The following is a 19,951-nucleotide window of genomic DNA, read 5'->3' on the forward strand; positions in this document are numbered from 1 at the left end:
ACTAATGTGGTGCGACATTTTTGTTCTAATGACTTGACTGGTGCAGAAATAGAAATTCTTTCTGGGTGATATTTCTAGACAAAGACTAATTGACTAAGAATAATACAGGCAGCTTTCATACCACTGTGCTGGTTTCAGTGTCAGCGGAGGCCAGCTGTGTTTTCTTTTTGGTGAACAGTGCCTACAGTTTTCATCCAAGGTCAGTCCTGAGGGACGTTAAAGAATAATAATCCTAATGATGTTTTGTCCTTCAAGGACGACATCTTGTTAAGGATCTCAAAGCAATTCTAAATATTCATTTTTAACTGTAATACAACAGCATCCACAGGTGCCACCTAAGAACAGGAAGCATTGTGCTGAGCACTGTTCAGAGCTGTCTCACACCTTCCACAGAAGGGAAAACTGAGGCACAGGGCACGGGAAGGTGTTGCCTGAGATCATGCAGAATCAGATAAAGCTGCAACTAGAACTCAGATGTGTGGAACAACTTTGCTGCTTCAGTTGTTGCTCTTCATGGAATAAATTATTAACCATAATATAGAAATGGCTCTAATTTCCAAATAGAAATAACTATCCTTGATAGATACTGAGACTCATCAGGTTGCTGGTACCGAAGAGGATCCGACTTGGTTTTTGGACTGTCTTGGTTTTTGGACTTGCTTGGTTAGAAACCCATGGAAGAAGCGACCCCCAGCTGTTGCATACAGGGGAACAAAGAGCCAGAGAGGCTGACAAGCTAAACCGAACCAAACTTGTTGACCATCCGGCAGGGAAAGCGCTGTGAAGGACAACTGTAATGAGAAGCAACACCCTCTTTGCCAGGGCCAGCTGCTGCAGCCAGCTTGGTGTGGTCATGTAGGAAGGCGCAGAACATGTTGGAGGCTCCGTGGCTGCAATTTCAGGGTTGGTGGTGGACAAGTTGGTTGGTTTCAATCACAGAGACATGGGAACAATTGTTTCTTTTTCCTTGATGCCTGTGGTTCCCCTGAAGCCTACAGGGATGATGCACGTCCCCTGCTACCCCAGCAGAATGTTCTCTCTTGTGGTATAAGGAAATGCAGCTCAGTGCCTCTCTTCCCCAGGGTCTGGTTTCTTCAGCTGCTATCTCCTCTGCTCCCCCCAAAAATCCAGTGGGAGTCAAAGCAGCACAGCACCCAAAGCCAAGGATCCTACCCTTAAAACCTACATAGGCAAAGCCTGGAAATTGCCCCTTTAGGGATAAGAGGAATACACAATCTTTTTCCTGACCATGGCTTTGCCTCCTTGAGAAGCACAGTCGGCCGTATGTGCTGTACTGCTGCCAGTACTGACAGCACAGCCACCTGAACTGTGACTTTATCAGAGCACTCTGCCTGTAGAAAAACCTCCAGTTTAAAATAGACACCATGGTCACTGTCAGTGCTGTTCACCAAGAGCTTCAGTCAGACTAAGAGCACCCCAGCTGGAGCACCAGGACTAGCGACAGGTTTGAGGTGGCCAGAAGCCTCTGGCCACTGTCCTCTGCCTGCGCTCTGGTCATCTAGGAGACATTGTACATAGGAGATCATCAAACAGACAAGGAAAATAAAGAGCTTACCTGCTCACCAACTTTCCCTGGTCGGCCACGGTTTCCTGGCTCACCCTGCAGGACAAGGACAGACAAAGCACACAGGTTACTTGGTGTTCCCACTCAGAACCTCAGTACAATATGGTTCTTTGTAAACCCGTGATTTGGGCTGCTGTGTGTGAATCGTGGAAAATCTGCAAGAAACAGCGTCTCACAAAACCAACTATGACTTGAAAGGTATTCCAATGCAAGAAACACAGCTGACGCAAACATGGAGCAAACACTTGCTGTTCTGGAGTGAAATGTCCCCAAAGCAGCTGGTCCTGCTGTCATAAAATAACCTTCACAAAACCAAACTCAGGCATTGAAACATAAGCTGTCTACTTTCCTGTGGCATAGCCTAGTCCTGGTTGCTTTATCCCCATGTTTAATAAGGCATGAGTTCTTATCAGGGATGTTCTTGAAGTGGGAGTGTTTCTGACCCATAACATTTCAATCTGAAAGACTAAGTAAAACAGACAGATGAAGGCAGAAACACATCATCTGCAGGAAGAGAGTAGGAAAGGACCCTGATTAACCAAAGGATCTGAGGAGCATCTAGGAAAAGCAAGAGTGCAGACACCATGGGGAGCTGTAGTTTCTGAATGACAAAGGAGAAGGGATCCAAGAAAATTCACCTGCTAGTGGAAGTGTCACAAGAATAAAAGACAACCCAAATATTCCCAGGCATAGGCACATTACTGTCACATGAAGCATCCACATGAATACCACAGAAAGAACCTACATGAGACAAATCACAGTGCAGGATGAGAGAAATTCAGAGAATGAGAAAAATGAGGGGTGAAAAGAAAAGCAGCAGGAGGAGGAGGAGAATTTCAAATCCACCAGGGATAAGGGCAGCTGTGGCAGAACTCGAAGGCCGGTGGAGTGTCCCTGGACAGGCCATCCAGAGGCCAGACTCACCGCTAACCAGTATTGTCTCCGGGTGATGGCAGCTGTATTTTCTCAGTAGGCAGATACTCCAGACGTGCTGCCAGACCACATTTTTGCTATTTACTGTTTGAAGAGGTTGTTTTTATTGGGTTTTCTCTTTCCTTTTGAGTGTGGGTTTGTGGAGCGGACTGCCCTGGGATGGCTCCTGCTGCCAATTAGGCAGCAAAGATAGGAATGATGTGCATTGTTTCAGAACAAAAACATGGAGAAGCAATGGAAAATAAGATGAGATGATGGAGGGGGGAGTTGGTTTATATCAAAGGAGGCACACACTTGTTTATAATAAAGCACATGGCTTAAAAAATGCACCATCATTCTTTTTGCTGAAGAAACCAAGCAGAAGCAGAGACCCCAAAATTCAGAGAAAAAGAGAAATCCTCAGCTCCCCTTGTTCTCTCTGGAATGAGTACCCTAGGTTTGGAGCACGGTAAAGTTGAGAAAAGATATTTCCCTCTTCCTTTCCTCCCTTCCATCCACTGTTTTCCTGATTACGAACAAATTCTTTCCTCACCTTTAGACCATCAGGACCAGGTCTTCCTGGAAAACCCTTCCGACCAGATCGACCCTGAAATAGATGGAAAAAACAATAAAGATGAAAAGCTTGCAGCTGCCCTTGGTCACAGCAGTGTATCTATGAACCTATATGGTGCAGCTTACAAGCAATGCTCCCTGTGAATTCAGGGTGCTAGAGATGTAGCAGCCCTTACTGAGGCCAAGGCAACACAAGAGGAAAGCACCGTGTCTTGAGTGACACCAGGTTTGATCCATGGGGAACATGCCTAGACACCTACTCCAAGGTTCAGCCGATTTCTGACTCTCCAGCTCGATTCTGTTACTTAAACATCACATCAGAAACGTAATGCATGGACTATAATTAACCAAGCCAAGGGCTTTGTTGCTGCCCTTTAGTTTATTATGCGCCACATTCAGCTGGATTTATTCTACTTCCAGCAGTTTTCTTGTAGTAATGCCAGCAAGGACACCAGCAATCTGAGCATTCAAAGGTGGTACTTTACAAGATGGTACTTTCCTAGTGTTGGCAGGGACTTGGCCATGTAAGCGTCTTATGGGCTCCATCCCTGGCATCCAGAGAGGATTTGGGAGTAGGACTGTCACTACAGTGGGGGACATTCACAGCTGACATTCACAGCTACAGCTCAGAAAAGCAGAAATAAACCTGCAGAGCAAAAGGTTCATGTTGAGCCTTCCCTTTGGCTGGAAGAACACTTATGGTGCTGTCCCGGGCACTGGAGAAACTGGATTTATTATGTTGCTCCAGAAAGGACTAAAAGTGTCTGCCAGAACAGTGGAGGAAATGCAAAATAAAACATCTATTTTCTGATCCACCTCGAAGCTCCAGCACAGTTACCAATTTTCAAGATATTTTACTATCCTGTGATGACAATCATGTACATAACCATTACAAAATCCTGAGCTGGCAAGCTCACAGATATGATAATATTCTTTTTGTTTCTTCTATGTTTCTGTGATACATCACTGTGTTCAGAGCAGTGTAGAAGTCAAAAAGGACTCTCTCTCACTGTCCGGTCTTTTTTTCTTGCTTTTCACTCTACTCATTGAAAAATACTATAAATCAAGGAAGAAACATCAGGACTGGTTACAGAGATGGTTTCCAGTCAACATGCTTTATCTTGAGGATGAACTATTCAAACATTAGAGGGTTTTTCAAGGTCTGAGACTTTAAGCAAGTTATAAAATTAGAGTCCCACTCAACACCCTGTACAAGACACTTCCTTGACTTTCAGCCATCCTGGATCAAGCAGTTCGACCAAGCCCTGGACAAGACAGTATTTCTTAGAAGAGCAGATCACTCCCCAAACCAGGAGTTTTGAAGCCTTATGTTAACTATAATCCCATTGCAAGGTCAACAGAGCTGGTACTGAGTAAACTACTGAAACCTACCTCTGGACCAGGGACTCCTGGTGGTCCTAAGGGTCCTTCATCTCCCTGAGGTGAAAAGAAATGAAAATAAAAGGCAAAGTAGTGACAAAATCTGGACTCGCCATGCAGCAAGAATGAAAGGCCTGCAGTATGAGCAGCAGTTAAACACAGGCTGTGTGCTCAGCTGTCACATTTTAACCACCAAGTCCTTCTGAATCCTAGAGCAGGCAGCTCAGCATCTCTGAGGTTTCTCATCTCCCTTCCCCATCTCAGGAAAAAAAATCTAAAGTCAAGTCCTGCCAGCAAAGGCCATCCAAAATTTGACCAAAGTCAACACCAGTTGATTGGGCCTATCATGGGCTGGATTTAGCCCATAGGGTACCCTGGACATGCTCACATGACTCTGCTTCATTTGATTTGGCAGGGATACGAATGCTGTAGAGCATTCTACTCTTTTTCTTTCTTTCCTGCTTTTTTTTTTGCCCCACAAAAAGGGTGTTGCAAAATTTCCCACAGAACCATTTGGCAACGTATGAAGGTTTCCCTTTTGCTTTCAGATGGGACTACACATGCTGCAGGATGGAGCTATCTCAAAATCTCACACAGCAATTGGACTCGGTCCTCTCCCTTGGCTCTACACCAATTTCTAATGTGATAGGATCAGATCTACAGTTTCTAAGAGACCTTCAATTAAGCTCCACAAAAATTATCTCAAGTGTTTAAAACCAACTGCCAAGAGAGAAATTAAAAGTGTCCTTGGCAGCCACAGTTCTGGCTGTTCTCATTTAGGTGGTCAGCCGTGGTAATGAAGTGGCACGAGCTGGCGGGCTGAAGATGGGGGACTGGAAGTCAGGAACCCCGCTCAGTGGGCTCAGATGAACCACCCACAATATGCCACATTTCTAAACAAGATGTAATCCACAGCCTTGACCTACTGCATTGGGTAACAGCAGTGGTAAAGGCACAGCGGTGTGGTCTGGTGCACGTTCAAAGTTCTTTAGCACAGCTTATGTCAAACTCCATGTCCATGTCTTCAGTCTTACTTTTACACTCACTAACTAGAGTAAATTGAAGGCAGTTTGGTCATGCCTGCCTGAACCTGGAATGCAGGGCTCCGATTCCCTTTGTAAATTGCCTAGAATATTTTTTTCCCCTATTTCAGTGCAAATAAATGAGCTAATTTGCATTAATCCCATTGAGAGAGCAAGCAGAAGAGTTCCCAGAAAAAGTTAAGAATTATTAGTGCTATTAGAATGAGCTCCTGCCCATGCGTGCACTAAGTATTATTTGCACAACGTCTCATGACTCCGGACAAACAGCTTACACTGGCCTAAACGAGAAGAAACTACACTGAAGTAACTGGAGTTACAACAGGATAAACAGAGGGCACTCAGGCCTTCTCTGCTGCTGCTGCTATAAAGTATTTGCAGCTCCAGGACAATTAAATCAATGACAATTGTCCCTTCTTAGTGACTGTGAGTGGAATGAAGCTTCAAGTATTCACATGAAGCAATAAGTGAAAGCTGCAAGCTATGAGATGCTGGGGCAAATGAATCTTTGCAGAACAGCAATTTCAATTTTGATACTCTTTGTACAAAAGGATATTGTTCTGTGTGAGAGTGTGAAGTCTGCAGGTCTCACAGTTGAAAGAAAACACACTTAAAAGGAGCAGAAAGCAAAAGCCAGGTCAGGGCATGCCTGTGCAACGGGATGTGCAGGGAAAAGGGCATTAACACCCGTTCTGGGTGTGTGTGGGTGTGGGGGAACAGACTTTAAAAGAAAAGCCAATGTAGAGTTTAGGGTCAGCGGATGCCAGCAGTGACTGCAAGCAAAGATCACAGGACTGCAGCTTTGGGGAAGCTCCTCTTTTGCGTGTCTCTGATCACTGAATATAAGCATCTGCTTCCAGATTCAGAGGGACCAGAGGATTTCAAGTCACAGGCACCATTTCAGCATGCATTAATTTTCAAAATTCAACATTATTCTTTAAATCCAATCTGCTTTTGGTCTGAGGACACTCACCTCTTGTCCAGGCAGCCCTCTCGGCCCAGGTAAACCTCGTGCTCCTGGCTTTCCCTGAGAAAGAGCCAAAGGAAAAGATACTCAGAAAATAGAAACATAAGCTCAGAAGGGCAATTAAAATGAGAAAGTCTCTTTCACAGCCACGGGACATCATCCAATGTCAATTTTGTTACAGAAAAAAAATTGAAAAAAGAAAACCCTGCACTTGGAGGGACCTCAAGCCAAACAGACCAAGCTGAAATGCTGGCCAGGACAATCATCAGGAATCTCCAGGGCTTTCTCTCTCCCCCCTTCCCACTACTTTGTTTTCCCTGGCTGCTTCCCACCCCACACAGAGATTCAATTTCTGCTCCACTCACCTTCAGGCCTTCAGGACCATTTTCTCCAGGTGGGCCAATGTCACCTGGAAAGCCCTGAAGAAAATGAGAAATAGTCAGGGTGCATAGGTGGACATGGACTTTTACAGCCAGCTTCAGAGGACAGCCTCTGTGAGAGTTTTAATTAAACGCTAAGGGCTGAGACATTTGTTACGTGCTGGCAGTGTCCGTGTGTGGGCCACCGCGCGGCTTCTGGAGGGAATGAACCAAGATAACGGGAGCAGCCCTATCGGTTTGATTCAAGAGCAGCCTTTCCCAGCAGTTCCCTTTAGGTCCATCTTCTTAGAAGATTTATTGCTGTGAGGGCGTCCCTGTCATCACACAGCTAAAAATAGCAATATGGGTTTTAATTAATCTTTATGAGTCAGCGCATAATCTCACGGCTCTGAGAAACGAACTACACGCCTCAGCGACAAAGGGAAGCAGGCGAGGAATTAGGAAAGGTGCTGACATGCTCATTAGCTGCCGCCTTCAGCCAGGCAGCGACTCCTTTCCACCCACCAGCCCTTTGCTGAGGAAACAAAGGAATCTGTGGTTATTTCCAATAGCAACAAAGAGGAACGATTGCTAAGTGGCAGCACTCAACTGAGAGCCCTTCCAGACCCAGCAGAATACCATAACACTGATGAAGGGAAAACAGATCATCTGTTGTGCTGGAAGTGGCTCTCTAGCATCTTACAGACATTGTCTGGTTCCTTATGAAGGAGAAAAATGACAACGTGCTGGGGGAAGCTGATCCTGCATTTAAGGTATCACTGTGACAATATTTTTGGTAAGGGCAGCAAGAGTCTTTTTCTACTTGAAATGGTATTTTGTGGGGGAAAAAATGAAAAAACCCTCCATGATATCTATGACAAAAAGTGGAAGGAAAACCCAGGAAACCATGAGATGCAGAATGGGTCATGAACGCATCTTGATCCTCCCTATCTCATCACTCATGTACCATCATACCCTGGCAGAGAAGCAAAGCCCTAGGCTGAAAAGAGGTTAGGTGGAAAGTGAGATGCAAGATTCAAGAAATGAGTGTTCTGCCCTGAAAAGCAGTTGAAGAACAAGAAGGGCCAGAGAACAACATGGTCAATAGAAAGACCAGTGTCCACAGAGACTGGCCAGTGACTGGAAGACAGTCTGGGGCTCTATTCCAGTGCATCGCTGGCTTTTCTCACATCTTTTGGAAGCTCCCTTTACCTTTCTAGGCTTGAGATCTTCCCTCTGCAAAATGACAGGATGTTCTGCTTTGCAGTGAGCATCTGCCAAGGTGTTTAAAAAAAAAAGGAAGGATAGGGAGAGATGAGAGATTGTGACATGCTGTTTGCCAGGTGAGAGACAACCTTTGGGGACTGACCTTTCTGAACGAGAGCGGAACAAGCTGATACATATAGGACTTGCATGGGAAGATTGGGAAGAAAAAGGCTTGGAATGGTAGCTGGAGATCAGGAAATCTGAGTGCAGTGTGGTCAGAGGGTACAAGATGGACAGGCTGCCCCATTTCCCAGTTTGAACAAAAGTGGACCTCAATTCAGTAAATAACAGTAAATCCTACAGCACAGCAAAGCTCTTTCTGCCTTGGCATTTCTGGAGCCCTGGTGTGCCATCATCCTAAAGCAACCCATCTGCCTGTTGTTAGCAAAGGCTCTGACCCCGGAACACACCAGTTTTGGGTTGGTAAATGTATCAGAGCTCAGGTGTCATGGTGAGCAGTAGCAGTGGCAGCTGTCCCCTCCCTCCGTCGGGCTGGATGCCCGCATGGGAGGCAGCGTTTGGCTCTTGCTTTCCGTATGAACTAGCAACAGCTGTATGCATATGCCTCCTAATCAAAACCCTATGTGGGCCTGTCTGTACACAGCTTGAGAGCTAAAAACCTCCAGTGGGGAAAGGAGATAGGCATCTCTAACAGTCTCTCAAATGCCACATGGGTGTTTATCAGAGAGTTGATTCTCAGTGGGGCGGCAAGCTGCAGACATGGAATAACTACTGCTGCAGAGGCAAAACAAGATGGGAGAGAGGTGTTACCGTGTGGGTTTCCTGAACAAAGGATGCTGCAGAAGTTACCAAAGAAAAGAAAGACATGAGAAGGAGGTGGTGGGACGTACCTCAGGGCCAGGTGGTCCCGGAAACCCAACTGGACCTTTGTCACCAACTTTTCCCTGCAGAAATCAGAAAAACATGGACAAAATGAGCTGGCTCCTGGCTATTGGCTTTCCTGTTTAGAGTAGCACACCCCTGCCAAGCTGTCTTTCCAGCTAGGCACTGAACCTTTAGAGAAAGGGAGATTAGGAATCAGAGGATGCTTGGTTACTTACCAGGGGGCCTGCTTTCCCTCGTGCCCCAGGGACCCCAGGCAAACCCTGGCTGCCCTGAGAGAGAGACACACACATTTTTTCAGAAAACACAATGAAGCATCAAAAAAATACCAACTCCCCAGGCTCCAGCTCCTCTGCAGCAGAGAGAGGAGCACTTTCTAAGGGCTGAACTCAGCCCTGCAAGGAGCTGGCACAGTTGCACTAATGTCAGTGAGATGTTTCTGCTAAAGACAGGGCTGAATTTAGCCCCAAAGAACACATGAGCTGTTGCAGCTAGTCGTGGCTTAGAGCCATGTAGGCCCCAGTGCAGTGCTAAGTACAGCATTAGTCAGCTGAAGTCAGTATCGTGTTGTACTCACAGGGGAAAAGTCACTTGCTTAGAAGTTATGCACAGCATTAAGTGCTTCACTGGGTCAGGGTTTAAGTTGCTGCACTGAGCAGACAAAACCTCCAAGTCTGCAGACGCTGGACCACACACATTCACACCCATCCCCATCAATCCCATCCCATCACTTCCAATTTCTGCATGAAGATATGGCCGCTTCTATAGAAAGCCCCCAGTAGAACTGCTTTTATTATGAGTAACAACAAAATCCATGTATTGACATGAATTTTAGAAAGGTGCAGCATACCCCAAATGAGAACTATCCAAGCAGGGGAACCTGACAGTAGGATGCAGTTAGTTCCAGCTCCTCGTGGCTTAAGATGAGTGGAGAAAGCCACACATACTACTATGTAAGCGAAAAAAAATGATGGAAAAAAGAAAAACAATTACCTTGTCTCCTTGGAAGCCGATATCTCCTGGAACACCTGCTCCTCCCTGATCACCCTGGATACACATCACCAGAGAGTTAAAATAGGCAACAGCAATGGCCAAAACACCCAGGTAGATGCTAGATGGTGCATTGTACAGCAAAAGTCTCATCGTTAGCTCTATTCAAAACTGAACTGCTGGCAAACTGTAGATCATATTAACTGCAACAACAATCCTGAATGAAGTATGTATTTCCCAACATTGATTCTAAAGTGAGAAATGAAACTGCAGGAGAGGGGAAAACATGAATTCCCAAGCATTGTGTTTCTATAGAAGCTGCGAGAAGAGAGACTGCGTTCCTCTGGCTAGCAGCAACCGTGAAGGTGGTGAAATGTTAAAATTCAGCTGAACAGAAGAACTAGTTTAGTTTTCAATGAATTGACCTTTTCTCTCATAAGGGTCTGTAGAAAAAACCCCAATACTCGGGGTTTCTGTGAGCGTATCCTAGTGCTGGTATCAAAGATCACTCCTCTTCCGTAAGAAAACGTGAGTAACTTCTAGTAATGGCACCATTGCACTGCCAATATCTTGGCTGAGATTCCCTGGGAGGGGTAGGCTGCTATTCATTGGGATGGGGATCCCATCTTTGAGCCCACCATCATTGACAGTATTTCCTAACCAAGCTATCTTTCTTTCCCCTATTTGGACCATCGTAACAGATTTTGACTCCCTGGGTAGAAAATAAGTATCCCTGAAGGTTTTCTTGGGGGCCGTGGGCTATCTTGCATTGCCTCTTAGCCCTGCTGTGAGCAGGCTGTTGGACCAGATGACCTCCTGATGTCCCTTCCAACCTCATTTATTTACTGATTTGCTTAAACAAAGGATGAGTCAATGATGGGGCAGAGAAAGGAAAATTCTGCTTGGGAAGTCAAAGGAGGAATGACTATAAAAACTTGGTACAATGACAAGACCCAACAGAAATAACTGTTAGAGGAACTCTGTCCCATGCACAGCACATGCCTCTAAACTTGGCTTCCTAGTAAGGGAACAAGCCATACAAGACCAGAGAGCTATATGTTTAAACATAGTCCACATGGAAGACATATGGACTCCTGCAACAGAGCCAAAGTCTACACAGAGATGACAGAAGAAGCCTACTTCTACTCAAGCACAAACCACCCACTTGTTATCAGAGAGTTGAAATAATTCTAATTACTTCAGTAACATGCAGGGGATAATGAAATTGTGGACCGTTAAGGCCTGAGTAGGGGAAGACTTTTTGGAGACAGCTTTTTCAGAAGAAAAATAATTAAGAACTATGCAGATTCAATAATGGAAACATTTCATGGATTCATGCTAAATTTGCTTAAATGTTTCAGTAAATGTTCCCAGAACATTTCACTGAACCATCTTCAAAACAAATCTTTTATATAGCAAAATTGAAATGTTGCTCTTAAAAAAGGTTAAATTAATTTTCCTCATTTGGTTTTTAACCTAAAATATTTTAATTTGAGTCAAATAACCAACATTTTGCTTCATCTAAACTATTTTCCATCTATACCCCCCCCTTTTTTTTGGCAATGCAAGCAAATGAAAACAATCAGCTATTTACACAGCTTCAGTTCGGATGAACCCCAAGTATTAGATACAATAGAGATGGCAAAAAAAATACTGTATGACCCAGCTCTTTTCCAGCCATTGCCAGATTTCTCTCATCTTCTCTGAATTTTCTACATATTTTATCTAGTCCAAGGCTTAAACCACTGAAATCTGCTCTAATTCTGGCTCCTGCTAGAAGACAGCAGGACAATAGTTTTTCTTGAAAGTGAGAGGTTTGCTCTGAAAACTCCTTGTCTTTATCACCTATGCTAAGGGTAAAAAAAAAAGTTTTTTTTTTTATTAAGCAGTTTTCTACCCAGACAGTATAAGTGGCTATAGAAATATTGTTTTGGAATAAATACTTGGACATTAAGAAATGACTACTATAAGAAAAGAGTTTCCTGACCATAGCAAAAGGCAGGGACAAACCTTTATCAGTGACCTTTAAGCAAAGTGGGATAGCGACTGCATGACAGAGAAAACAGTTTTCAAACAACTCTTGAGAAATGGGCATTAGAGAGGGTAAGAAGGAAGCAGGAAAGACAAAACACATCTTTTATCTTTAGCTGGGCTCCACACAAGATATTCACATGCTATTGCAATAGCACAGCAAAATGTCATGGCATGAATGATCCATCTGCAGCGGCCATTAATATCTTACACCAAAACTGATGACTAGGGCATCCTCCTTCACCTGCCTTGAGCACAGTAAATCTGAAATTGTGACTGAGGTTGTGTGTCCTTAACATGAGGGAAACAATAAAGAAGAAAGAGGTCAGGCATGTTTATTATTAAAAAAAGCTATGCCGAGATGACGAAAAGGGGCTGCAAGTACTTTGCTCATAGGGAGGAGGAGGAATGTACAATCTGAAATTACAAACAGGCTCTGTCCATGGGATATTGCCTATGTTTCATGTTTCACCTATAAAAAGAAATGCAGCTTCAGAGACCCTGAGGTCCTCCTTAGCGCCACACCACACAGAAAGGGGGCTACGAGGGAAGCGACAGATTTGCAAGTGCGAGGCGTGTTTGCTGTCTGTAGGACACAGAGGAGATTGCCGTGCAAAAACCTCATTTTGCTGTCGATTGGACATCTCTTTTTCGCAAGAATTTCTGCTTAGAAATACAAGTGGAGCTAACACTGCAAAACTGCTAGAGGTATTTTACTGAGCTGTGTCCTTCACAAGTTACAGATGTCCTGATTCATAAAACTCCTTTATGTGAACAAGTAGCTAGGATTTCCTCCACTTCCTCCACCTTTCCTCTGCACTCATCACATCATGTGGTCTTAAGACCACTCTCTATTTCAGGGTTATACAGTAATTCCACTTCTCCCTGTAAGAGCAGATGCAACCCTCTTTGTCCTCTTTCCTTGCCTCCATGAAAACATATAAATGGAAGCTGAAAGATGACCCATTTTGGGGGTAAACTGAAGCTGTAAGAAACATAATTAAATTCCACGGTACCGAGCTTTTATGGGGGATGCAGAAGGGGGTGGCTAGCATTGGTGTGCTCTGTACTTGCCTGTCTAGCTGCTAGATACAAAGATGTGGTTTCTGCAGGAGGAGTGGGATGTTACCCCTTGTTCAAGTTCATGCCTGGCCTCCGCCATGTGATGCACACATTTGGGATTAATAAGCTGTACCTTGTAGAATATTGAACAAGGCAACATAGGAAACAAAGTCCAAAAAAACAGTGAAAAATGTTCCCCTCATGGAAGGGGAAAGCCCTTTTAGTGTTGAGGCAGGTTCCTCCTCATGTCATGGCAAAGGGGAATGGTAGCAGTGTTTCTGAAAGATGCAGCATTACACTGAGGACCTTCTCCCAGGTGGATCGAGGTGGCAGCCTCAGTTACTTGCCTGCTGCCCACACACACCATCCAGCCACCCTGTCATCATGCTTAGGTTTTACTGGCATCTGATCTGACTGCTGTTGAGTGAAGGGAGTATTCCTCAGCTACAAAAAGACAAACCTGCACAAGGCCCCATACTTGGATGTGACCAAGACAGATGGGTTTAACAGGACATGGCAGACATCTAATTAAATCTTCATCAACACATCCTCAGAAAGGCACTATGAACTGCAGCCTGGAGCTGACAGGGCAGGCCAGGCGTGAGCTGTATGGGTTGTGCTCCAGGCACCCTTTGACACCAGCACCTCTGGCTGCTCCTGCAGCCCTGCGGGGTCCCAGGGGGGTAACGCAGGGCACAGCACAGGCAGCTCCACGTGGATGTGCAGAAGAGGCCAATTTCTGTAGAACTACGACAGGAGAAAAAAGACTGTCCCTTGCCAGGGAGGACTTGGGGCAGTCTCAAAATCCCTATTGCCCCTCAAACCTGGGCTAGTCCATGAGTGACAGCAGATGCAAGGTGAAAGGCTCCCAAGGCTGCTCTCATCTGCTGTGAATTACTAATTATGAAAGGCTACTGATTACTGTCAGCATGGAGCAGTGAGGTTTGCCACTCTCCACCCCTGCTGACCCAGCATTTCAGATGCTGCCAAATGTCTAGGGCTTTTCTTTTTTATTTTCTTTTTTTTTTTTTAAATAAGAAGTTTAATTCTATGTTTACCAGCTTTTTGAAAACTATGGTGGAGGAGAAGAGGGGAGAGCCAGTACCTTTATCCCCCTCCCCTCTGGCCATGTAATGGGAGACTACTGCACTTCTGCAATAATGCCTCACATCCCTTTGGGAAAAGCCTCTGTATCTAAATGGGTTTATTAGAAACTGCTTTCTAGAGAATCCACCTGACATCTTCATACCAGATTCAGCCTTCGGTAGGCTGGGACCTTCTGGTGTAAGGTGTTGATTTTCTGCTGGAATGGGCACATTTAGTAAGGCTGACAGCTACTGTTGGCTGAACCTGGGCATTGTCTGTTCTTGCTAGTACCTGGATTCATTCATCTTGCACATTCAACACACTTAGCATATGGCTCAGGTCTTTCAGAGATGGACTAGCCATTTGAGGTGCCTACTTACAGTCTCAAGAAAGATGCCTGGACAGTTGGCAGATGGCAGCTCAGCCCCTATGGAAAATCACACGTCTTAAGCTGGGGCATAAACAGGACTCCCGGACTCTTAACACAGCTTTCTGCTGTATGGGCTGTGCATCGGCTCTGCATGGTATGGTGCCAGCCCTTCCTTCTCCTGTAGCATTCCTGGTGAACGCACTGCAGGAAAGCAGCACTAGCCTGGAAGTCGGAAATAATTTGCTCTTCAAAGGGGACTCGGGGACCTCATGTGCTCACAGAGCGGTACAGTGGGGTGGGTGTGCTTGAGCCACACCAGTGTGCAGAGAAAACATTGCTGCACGGTGGCTGGACTGTCAGCCCCAACTAGTTAGCTAAGTTCACCCTTGTAATTGCATCTTCAATATCCAGCAGAGAGCGGAAGTCTGTTACTTGGGAGATGACCAAGCTATGAATAAGGATCTCTGCACAGGCAGACTGCATACAGCCGCGGTCTGGAAATGTTTCAAGAATGGCAAGAGGCAAACTTTCAGACTGACAGACGTAGAGAATAAATACAAGATTCAGGGAGGATACTTATGTTTCTGGTCATAGCAGTAAGACAGTTTTGTCTGAAGATGACGATGGAGGGTTATAATGAAGTCAAAAATCTAATGGACAGAAAAAGTATAGTAGGCAACCAAAGAAAGCCTTTAAATAAGATGTTACGGCCTAAAAATAGCAATAGCAGGAGAAACTAACAGTGACACAACTGGTGAGGGATTACAGAAGGGAGCCTCCAACACAAGTCAATCCCTCTGCTCCAGGCAGGGTCCTTCCCGTGACCCAAGCCCAACTGGGCACTAAGCGAACACAGAGATCCTGCCTCTACTTTCCTATATGTGGGATTTCCTTAAGTCAGATTTTCTAAGACCAGCTTCAATTAAAAAGCATGTGGCAAAAACAAGGGGGGCAAAGAAAGATTTATGCTGCAGCTTCTTAATAAAGGCTGAGACAGAAAACATTTTCATTGAAACAAAGCAGGTGGCAAGGCAAAAGATGATCCCGGCAAGGAGAGGGTCCAAGAGGCCAGGGTGTACTTCCCACCTCTAGCGACCTCCTCCTCAGTCACTTGTGCAACTCAGAAGCCCTCACACAACATGAAGGGCATAAATGTCCCTTCCTTCTACCACATATACACTTAGACCACAAGCTCTTTGCAGGCAGAATTCTTCCCTTGCTACAAACTGAGCAAAAGCAGCAAGACCAGATAGCATTTAAATTTCTTAGTGGTACCAGAACATAAATAATTAAAACACAAATGTAAACAAGCTGTAAGAAGGGATGAGTGTTTTTGCTCACGATGCCCAAATCGGAGTGAGAGAAAATAAAAAGGCTTAAAGGTGCCATTCACTAAAGAAATGTGGGAGTGAGTAAATGAATGCAGCAGCCTTTTGATCAGTTGGAGAAGGGATGTATTATAAACCGGGCCAACTAGCTGAACAGCAAGACCAACAAATCAGAAAACCAAATAACTGAAAAAACCACAAAGCTATTTCAGGCCAAATCCCCCCCCAAATATAAGGAGAGCTGGTGAACTTTGTCTATACTCATGCAAACAAGTGCAGCAAACTTTGATGCTTTGGCTAAAATGCCAGAGCTGCATGCCTTCACCTGAGCAGATAAGACTTGGGGCCATCAATGTTTAAGTAGGTCTGATTTTCCTTTCCTTGTATTTCCCAGCCCTTTGGCCGTTAGACTGCTGGAAAGGATGTGCACAAGCTGTTTGGAAGCTCTCTCTGACTCTGAAATCATTGTTGGTCTGATCTGAGTGTTTGGTGGCACCCAGGATATTCGAACTAAAGCAACTCCTTAGAGACAGAGGAGGCTTGAGTAGGAGGGATGGTTTGCCAGTCTTCGATTAGGAAAGGGCTGTAATGAAAGCCAGGAAGGAAGTCTCTCCTGTCCAAGGAAAATGAGTGGGAGAGGTAGCTAGGGAGGGAAAGAAAAGGTTTCCTGCACCTCAGGAGAGAGGCTACGAGACTGAGCATGGGATTATTGAGGGAGGATGGATAATTCCACACTTGGGAATATTGTAAGGATAACTCCAGGGAGAGCTACAAACCATTTGGTTACTGTGATAGCAGCGGCTGGAGAATACTGGGGATAAACAGAGCAGTCTGTGTAAAGTGATGGAGACTATAATGTCCAGGAAGGTTAATTTTGCTAAACAATGATTTAAACATTGGCAATTCTTAAGATATTCAACCATTTATTCCAAGGAGCAGACAGAAGAGTCTGTGGGCTCTAGGAATTAGTGGTGAGTCAAGAAACCAGCTACAATGTCTTAAGCTTGTCCTAAAGAAAAAGTTCTTCTCTTGTCCTGTCCTTCCTCTCTACAAAAGTAAAAAGGTGGTGCAGGGGAGAAATGGAAACGGCAGACACAGGGGCCCTGGCAAAGAGCTGCTATAATATAAGGAGAGTGGAATCAACTGGCTTGACACTACTTCCCCCATGTGCAGTTTTGGGCTGCTAAGTCAGTCTCTAAAAGCAAACATCTAACAAGAGAATAAAACATTAACAGGAGGATAGTTGACAGGAGGAAGAGAATACACTTAATGGTCATTTTCCATTGCCCTCCTGAGCAATCGGAGCCAACAATAAATGATTGCACCTCCCACTCTTTCAAACTAAATAAATCTTACAGTCAAATATCTGTGGGAGGATGGTTCTCATGACAGTGAGACATTTACACACACAGCTTCATGCTGATTTAGCTCAAGCTGTGTGTTTTTGTGCCAGCAGCACTAAATCATTGCAATCAATGCCCCTCTCCTTTTTTACTTTTTTTAAAGTGATTTATACCAGTTTGGCATAAGGCAATTTCCTCTCGGCAGGAAGCTGAACCAAGGTGAGCCTCTGCGAACAGGAGCAGAAGTACCTAACACAGAACAGTTTTTCCTGGGGATCCAGCTGGTTTGGTTGATCCAGTGAGCTGTGCTGCTTTGTCACATCACGTGTTTCCCCCAAATGCATTTGTGCAAACCCACTGTCAGTGTTGTTAGCTCTTCATCCTCCTCCCCATCCCATCATGTAACCAATATAAAAACATAAAAGCCCAGTGAAACACTGGATCATCTTACAGTTATTGCCATCATCAGTAGGAGACAGAAGCTCCAAAGAGGATCTGAGCATAACTGATCTATACTAGAACTCCACGGAAAAGGAGATGGGGCAAATATCATAAAAGAAAGAAAAATCAAAACTGAAGTGTCAAGAAAGGAGGGAGGGTGGGAGGGTGGGAGCAAAGAGACAGCCAGAGTGGAACCAGTACCATGGTGCTGAATAAGAAAGAGAAGCTAGGAAGGGGATTTCACATGCAAAATTAAAACACAGTGCAATAAGGGAGTATTCAGATCACCTTATCACCTTTCAGTCCATGTTCTCCAGGGTTTCCCATCAGCCCCTGAAACAAAAGAAAGTTCAGAGCGAGACTGAGCCACTGTGAAGACTTGCTCAGGTCTATGACATTGATGTCCCTGATGGGGCTGGTGGCTCAGACCCACAGCATTGGCCTGGCACAGCCCCAAGGCCAAATGTCAGGCTGCTCCCAAGGCATGCTCCATCACACATCCTTTAAACACCCGTCATGGGCTGGAGGCACGCAGGGAAAATGCCCCTGGGTTTCTCCATTGACTTAGACTTGCTGCAGACCACCAGTAGGATGTTGTGTTCAACAGTCCTGTGCCTGGGTCAATGGACAAGCATTACTGCTGCCCATCCTTTCTTTCAGGATAGTCACCATTACCCAAGAGAGGATATTCAGCCCTGCCATGGAGGGACAAGAGCTCACACATCTCAGTTATTCTCTCACCTTTAAGCCTTTTGGTCCTGGATAGCCTATCGGTCCAACAGAGCCCATGTCACCCTAGTAAGAGAAAGAAAATTACCAAAGTCATTAGGTGCAAAACCCAACAGATAGCTGTATGTAGTGTGAAATTCCTCTCCTATCTGGTCTCTCAGTATCCCTGAAGAATTGCACCACTGACTTCAGCAGAAGCAGTATCCTGGCACAAGTCAAGAGACTTTTAATGTGTAGACAGCCTCTAAGTAAAAGAAGCACAGGGTGTTTACCTCACAGGCGTGTGAGGGAAGAAGAGCAGCTCCTATGTGCATCCTGCTCTCGCCACGAAGAGCCCCCAAAGCGCCTTGACACTAACTACCACAAAAGTGAGCTGTCCCCCATGATCAGCTCACCCGGACCCACCGTGCTGCTGCTCCTGTGCATGGCCACAGCAACTGGGTAGAGTGTGCTGGATGCCTGGAGAATGTGTGAGCATCCCGCTCCTGTGCCACAGGAGATATGGGTGTCAGGGAGTGTGGTCAGACTCCAAACCCAGGAGCCTGGGGTCCTGGATCCTCTTAAAAAATAGATAAGGAATTCAGGCTAGTAAATTAATGGCAAAATAATGGAAAGTTAATTAAGAAACCACCTTGAAGTCTGCAACTGTGGTAGGATCTGAGAAATTTTTTTTCTATGTTCTTCCTACCTTTTGAATGGATTAATTTCCCTCTTCCACTATTTGAAAAATTAAAATATTGAGCTGATTTAAGACAATCCTGGAGTGTATTTATTCCTGGTGAAATTACTCCTGCTCTCAAAAAGAATCTACCGCAGTATTCCTGAGTTCTCCAGAGGGAGTCTGAGGGTGTGTTAAAAAGGACAGAGCCAAACAGCAAAAAGGGTAATAGTCAAGAAATTTGGCTCACTACTGAGCTCTGATATCTAAAAGTGATATGGGGAGGAGAAAGGGGAAATGGGAGGGAAGGACAGAGGTGTCTCATCAGCATGGCCATTCTGCTGCAGCGAGAAGTCAGCATGGCATCATGTATTGGGACTTGTACGAGAAACTGCAGCACAGGAAGATACTGGAGCTCACCGTTGCTACGTGTACCTGAGTGTGCACATACAAAAGAAAGCCTTCAGTGGCCGGCATTTAAACAGGCTTTGACTGCTTTCTGCCCATGAAGAGAGTCAGTGATACAGTGCACCAGCCTTGCCTGCAATGTGTAAATAAACAGGGAAGGCTCTGCTGAAGGAGCGCTTCTCTGGTCGGCAGTCTCGGGCCCGCAGCCATGCTGGGAGTGCTGGGCTGCAGCCGCCTGAACAGATGCCTTTTTCATACCTCCCAGCATAAAGGCTTCTTGTAGAAATGTGTTTACTTAAAGCTTTGCCCACACAGTTAATTAGCAGAGCAAGAGGCTTTAGTTACATCTAATTCTGCTCTTCAGCCTCTCTTAAACAGCGAACCCAAACACCTGCAGGGTGCATGGAGGCAGCCGGGAACCCGGCCAGTCCCCTGGGGGCGGCTGTAGCTGGGAAGGAAGGAAGGGACTGAATGGGGGCCAGCCCGGAGCAAACAGCCCACTGCCTTCTCCTTGCCCTGCAGCGTGAGCCCCGTGCTGCAGACCCCAGGGAAGAAGACTGGTGCTGTCCCACAGAAAGGA

The 19,951-nt window shown here is 45.3% G+C and overlaps 1 protein-coding gene across 3 annotated transcripts in view; it reads right to left on the bottom strand.

Moving 5' to 3' along the window:
* The window catches only part of COL27A1 (collagen type XXVII alpha 1 chain), a 164,554-nt gene that overhangs the window by 69,649 nt on the left and 74,954 nt on the right, over window positions 1-19,951 (bottom strand). For all 3 annotated transcript variants that reach the window (XM_052814845.1, XM_052814846.1, XM_052814844.1), the window contains 10 exons: window positions 18,318-18,371; window positions 17,865-17,909; window positions 9,919-9,972; window positions 9,144-9,197; window positions 8,934-8,987; window positions 6,823-6,876; window positions 6,464-6,517; window positions 4,463-4,507; window positions 3,051-3,104; window positions 1,577-1,621 (listed from right to left, as the gene is read on the bottom strand). In XM_052814845.1, the coding sequence (XP_052670805.1) occupies window positions 1,577-1,621; window positions 3,051-3,104; window positions 4,463-4,507; window positions 6,464-6,517; window positions 6,823-6,876; window positions 8,934-8,987; window positions 9,144-9,197; window positions 9,919-9,972; window positions 17,865-17,909; window positions 18,318-18,371 (513 nt within the window). The remainder of the gene's footprint in view (window positions 1-1,576; window positions 1,622-3,050; window positions 3,105-4,462; window positions 4,508-6,463; window positions 6,518-6,822; window positions 6,877-8,933; window positions 8,988-9,143; window positions 9,198-9,918; window positions 9,973-17,864; window positions 17,910-18,317; window positions 18,372-19,951) is intronic.

Source organism: Harpia harpyja, chromosome 19, assembly GCF_026419915.1.
Source record: "Harpia harpyja isolate bHarHar1 chromosome 19, bHarHar1 primary haplotype, whole genome shotgun sequence".
Classification (NCBI taxonomy): domain Eukaryota; kingdom Metazoa; phylum Chordata; class Aves; order Accipitriformes; family Accipitridae; genus Harpia; species Harpia harpyja.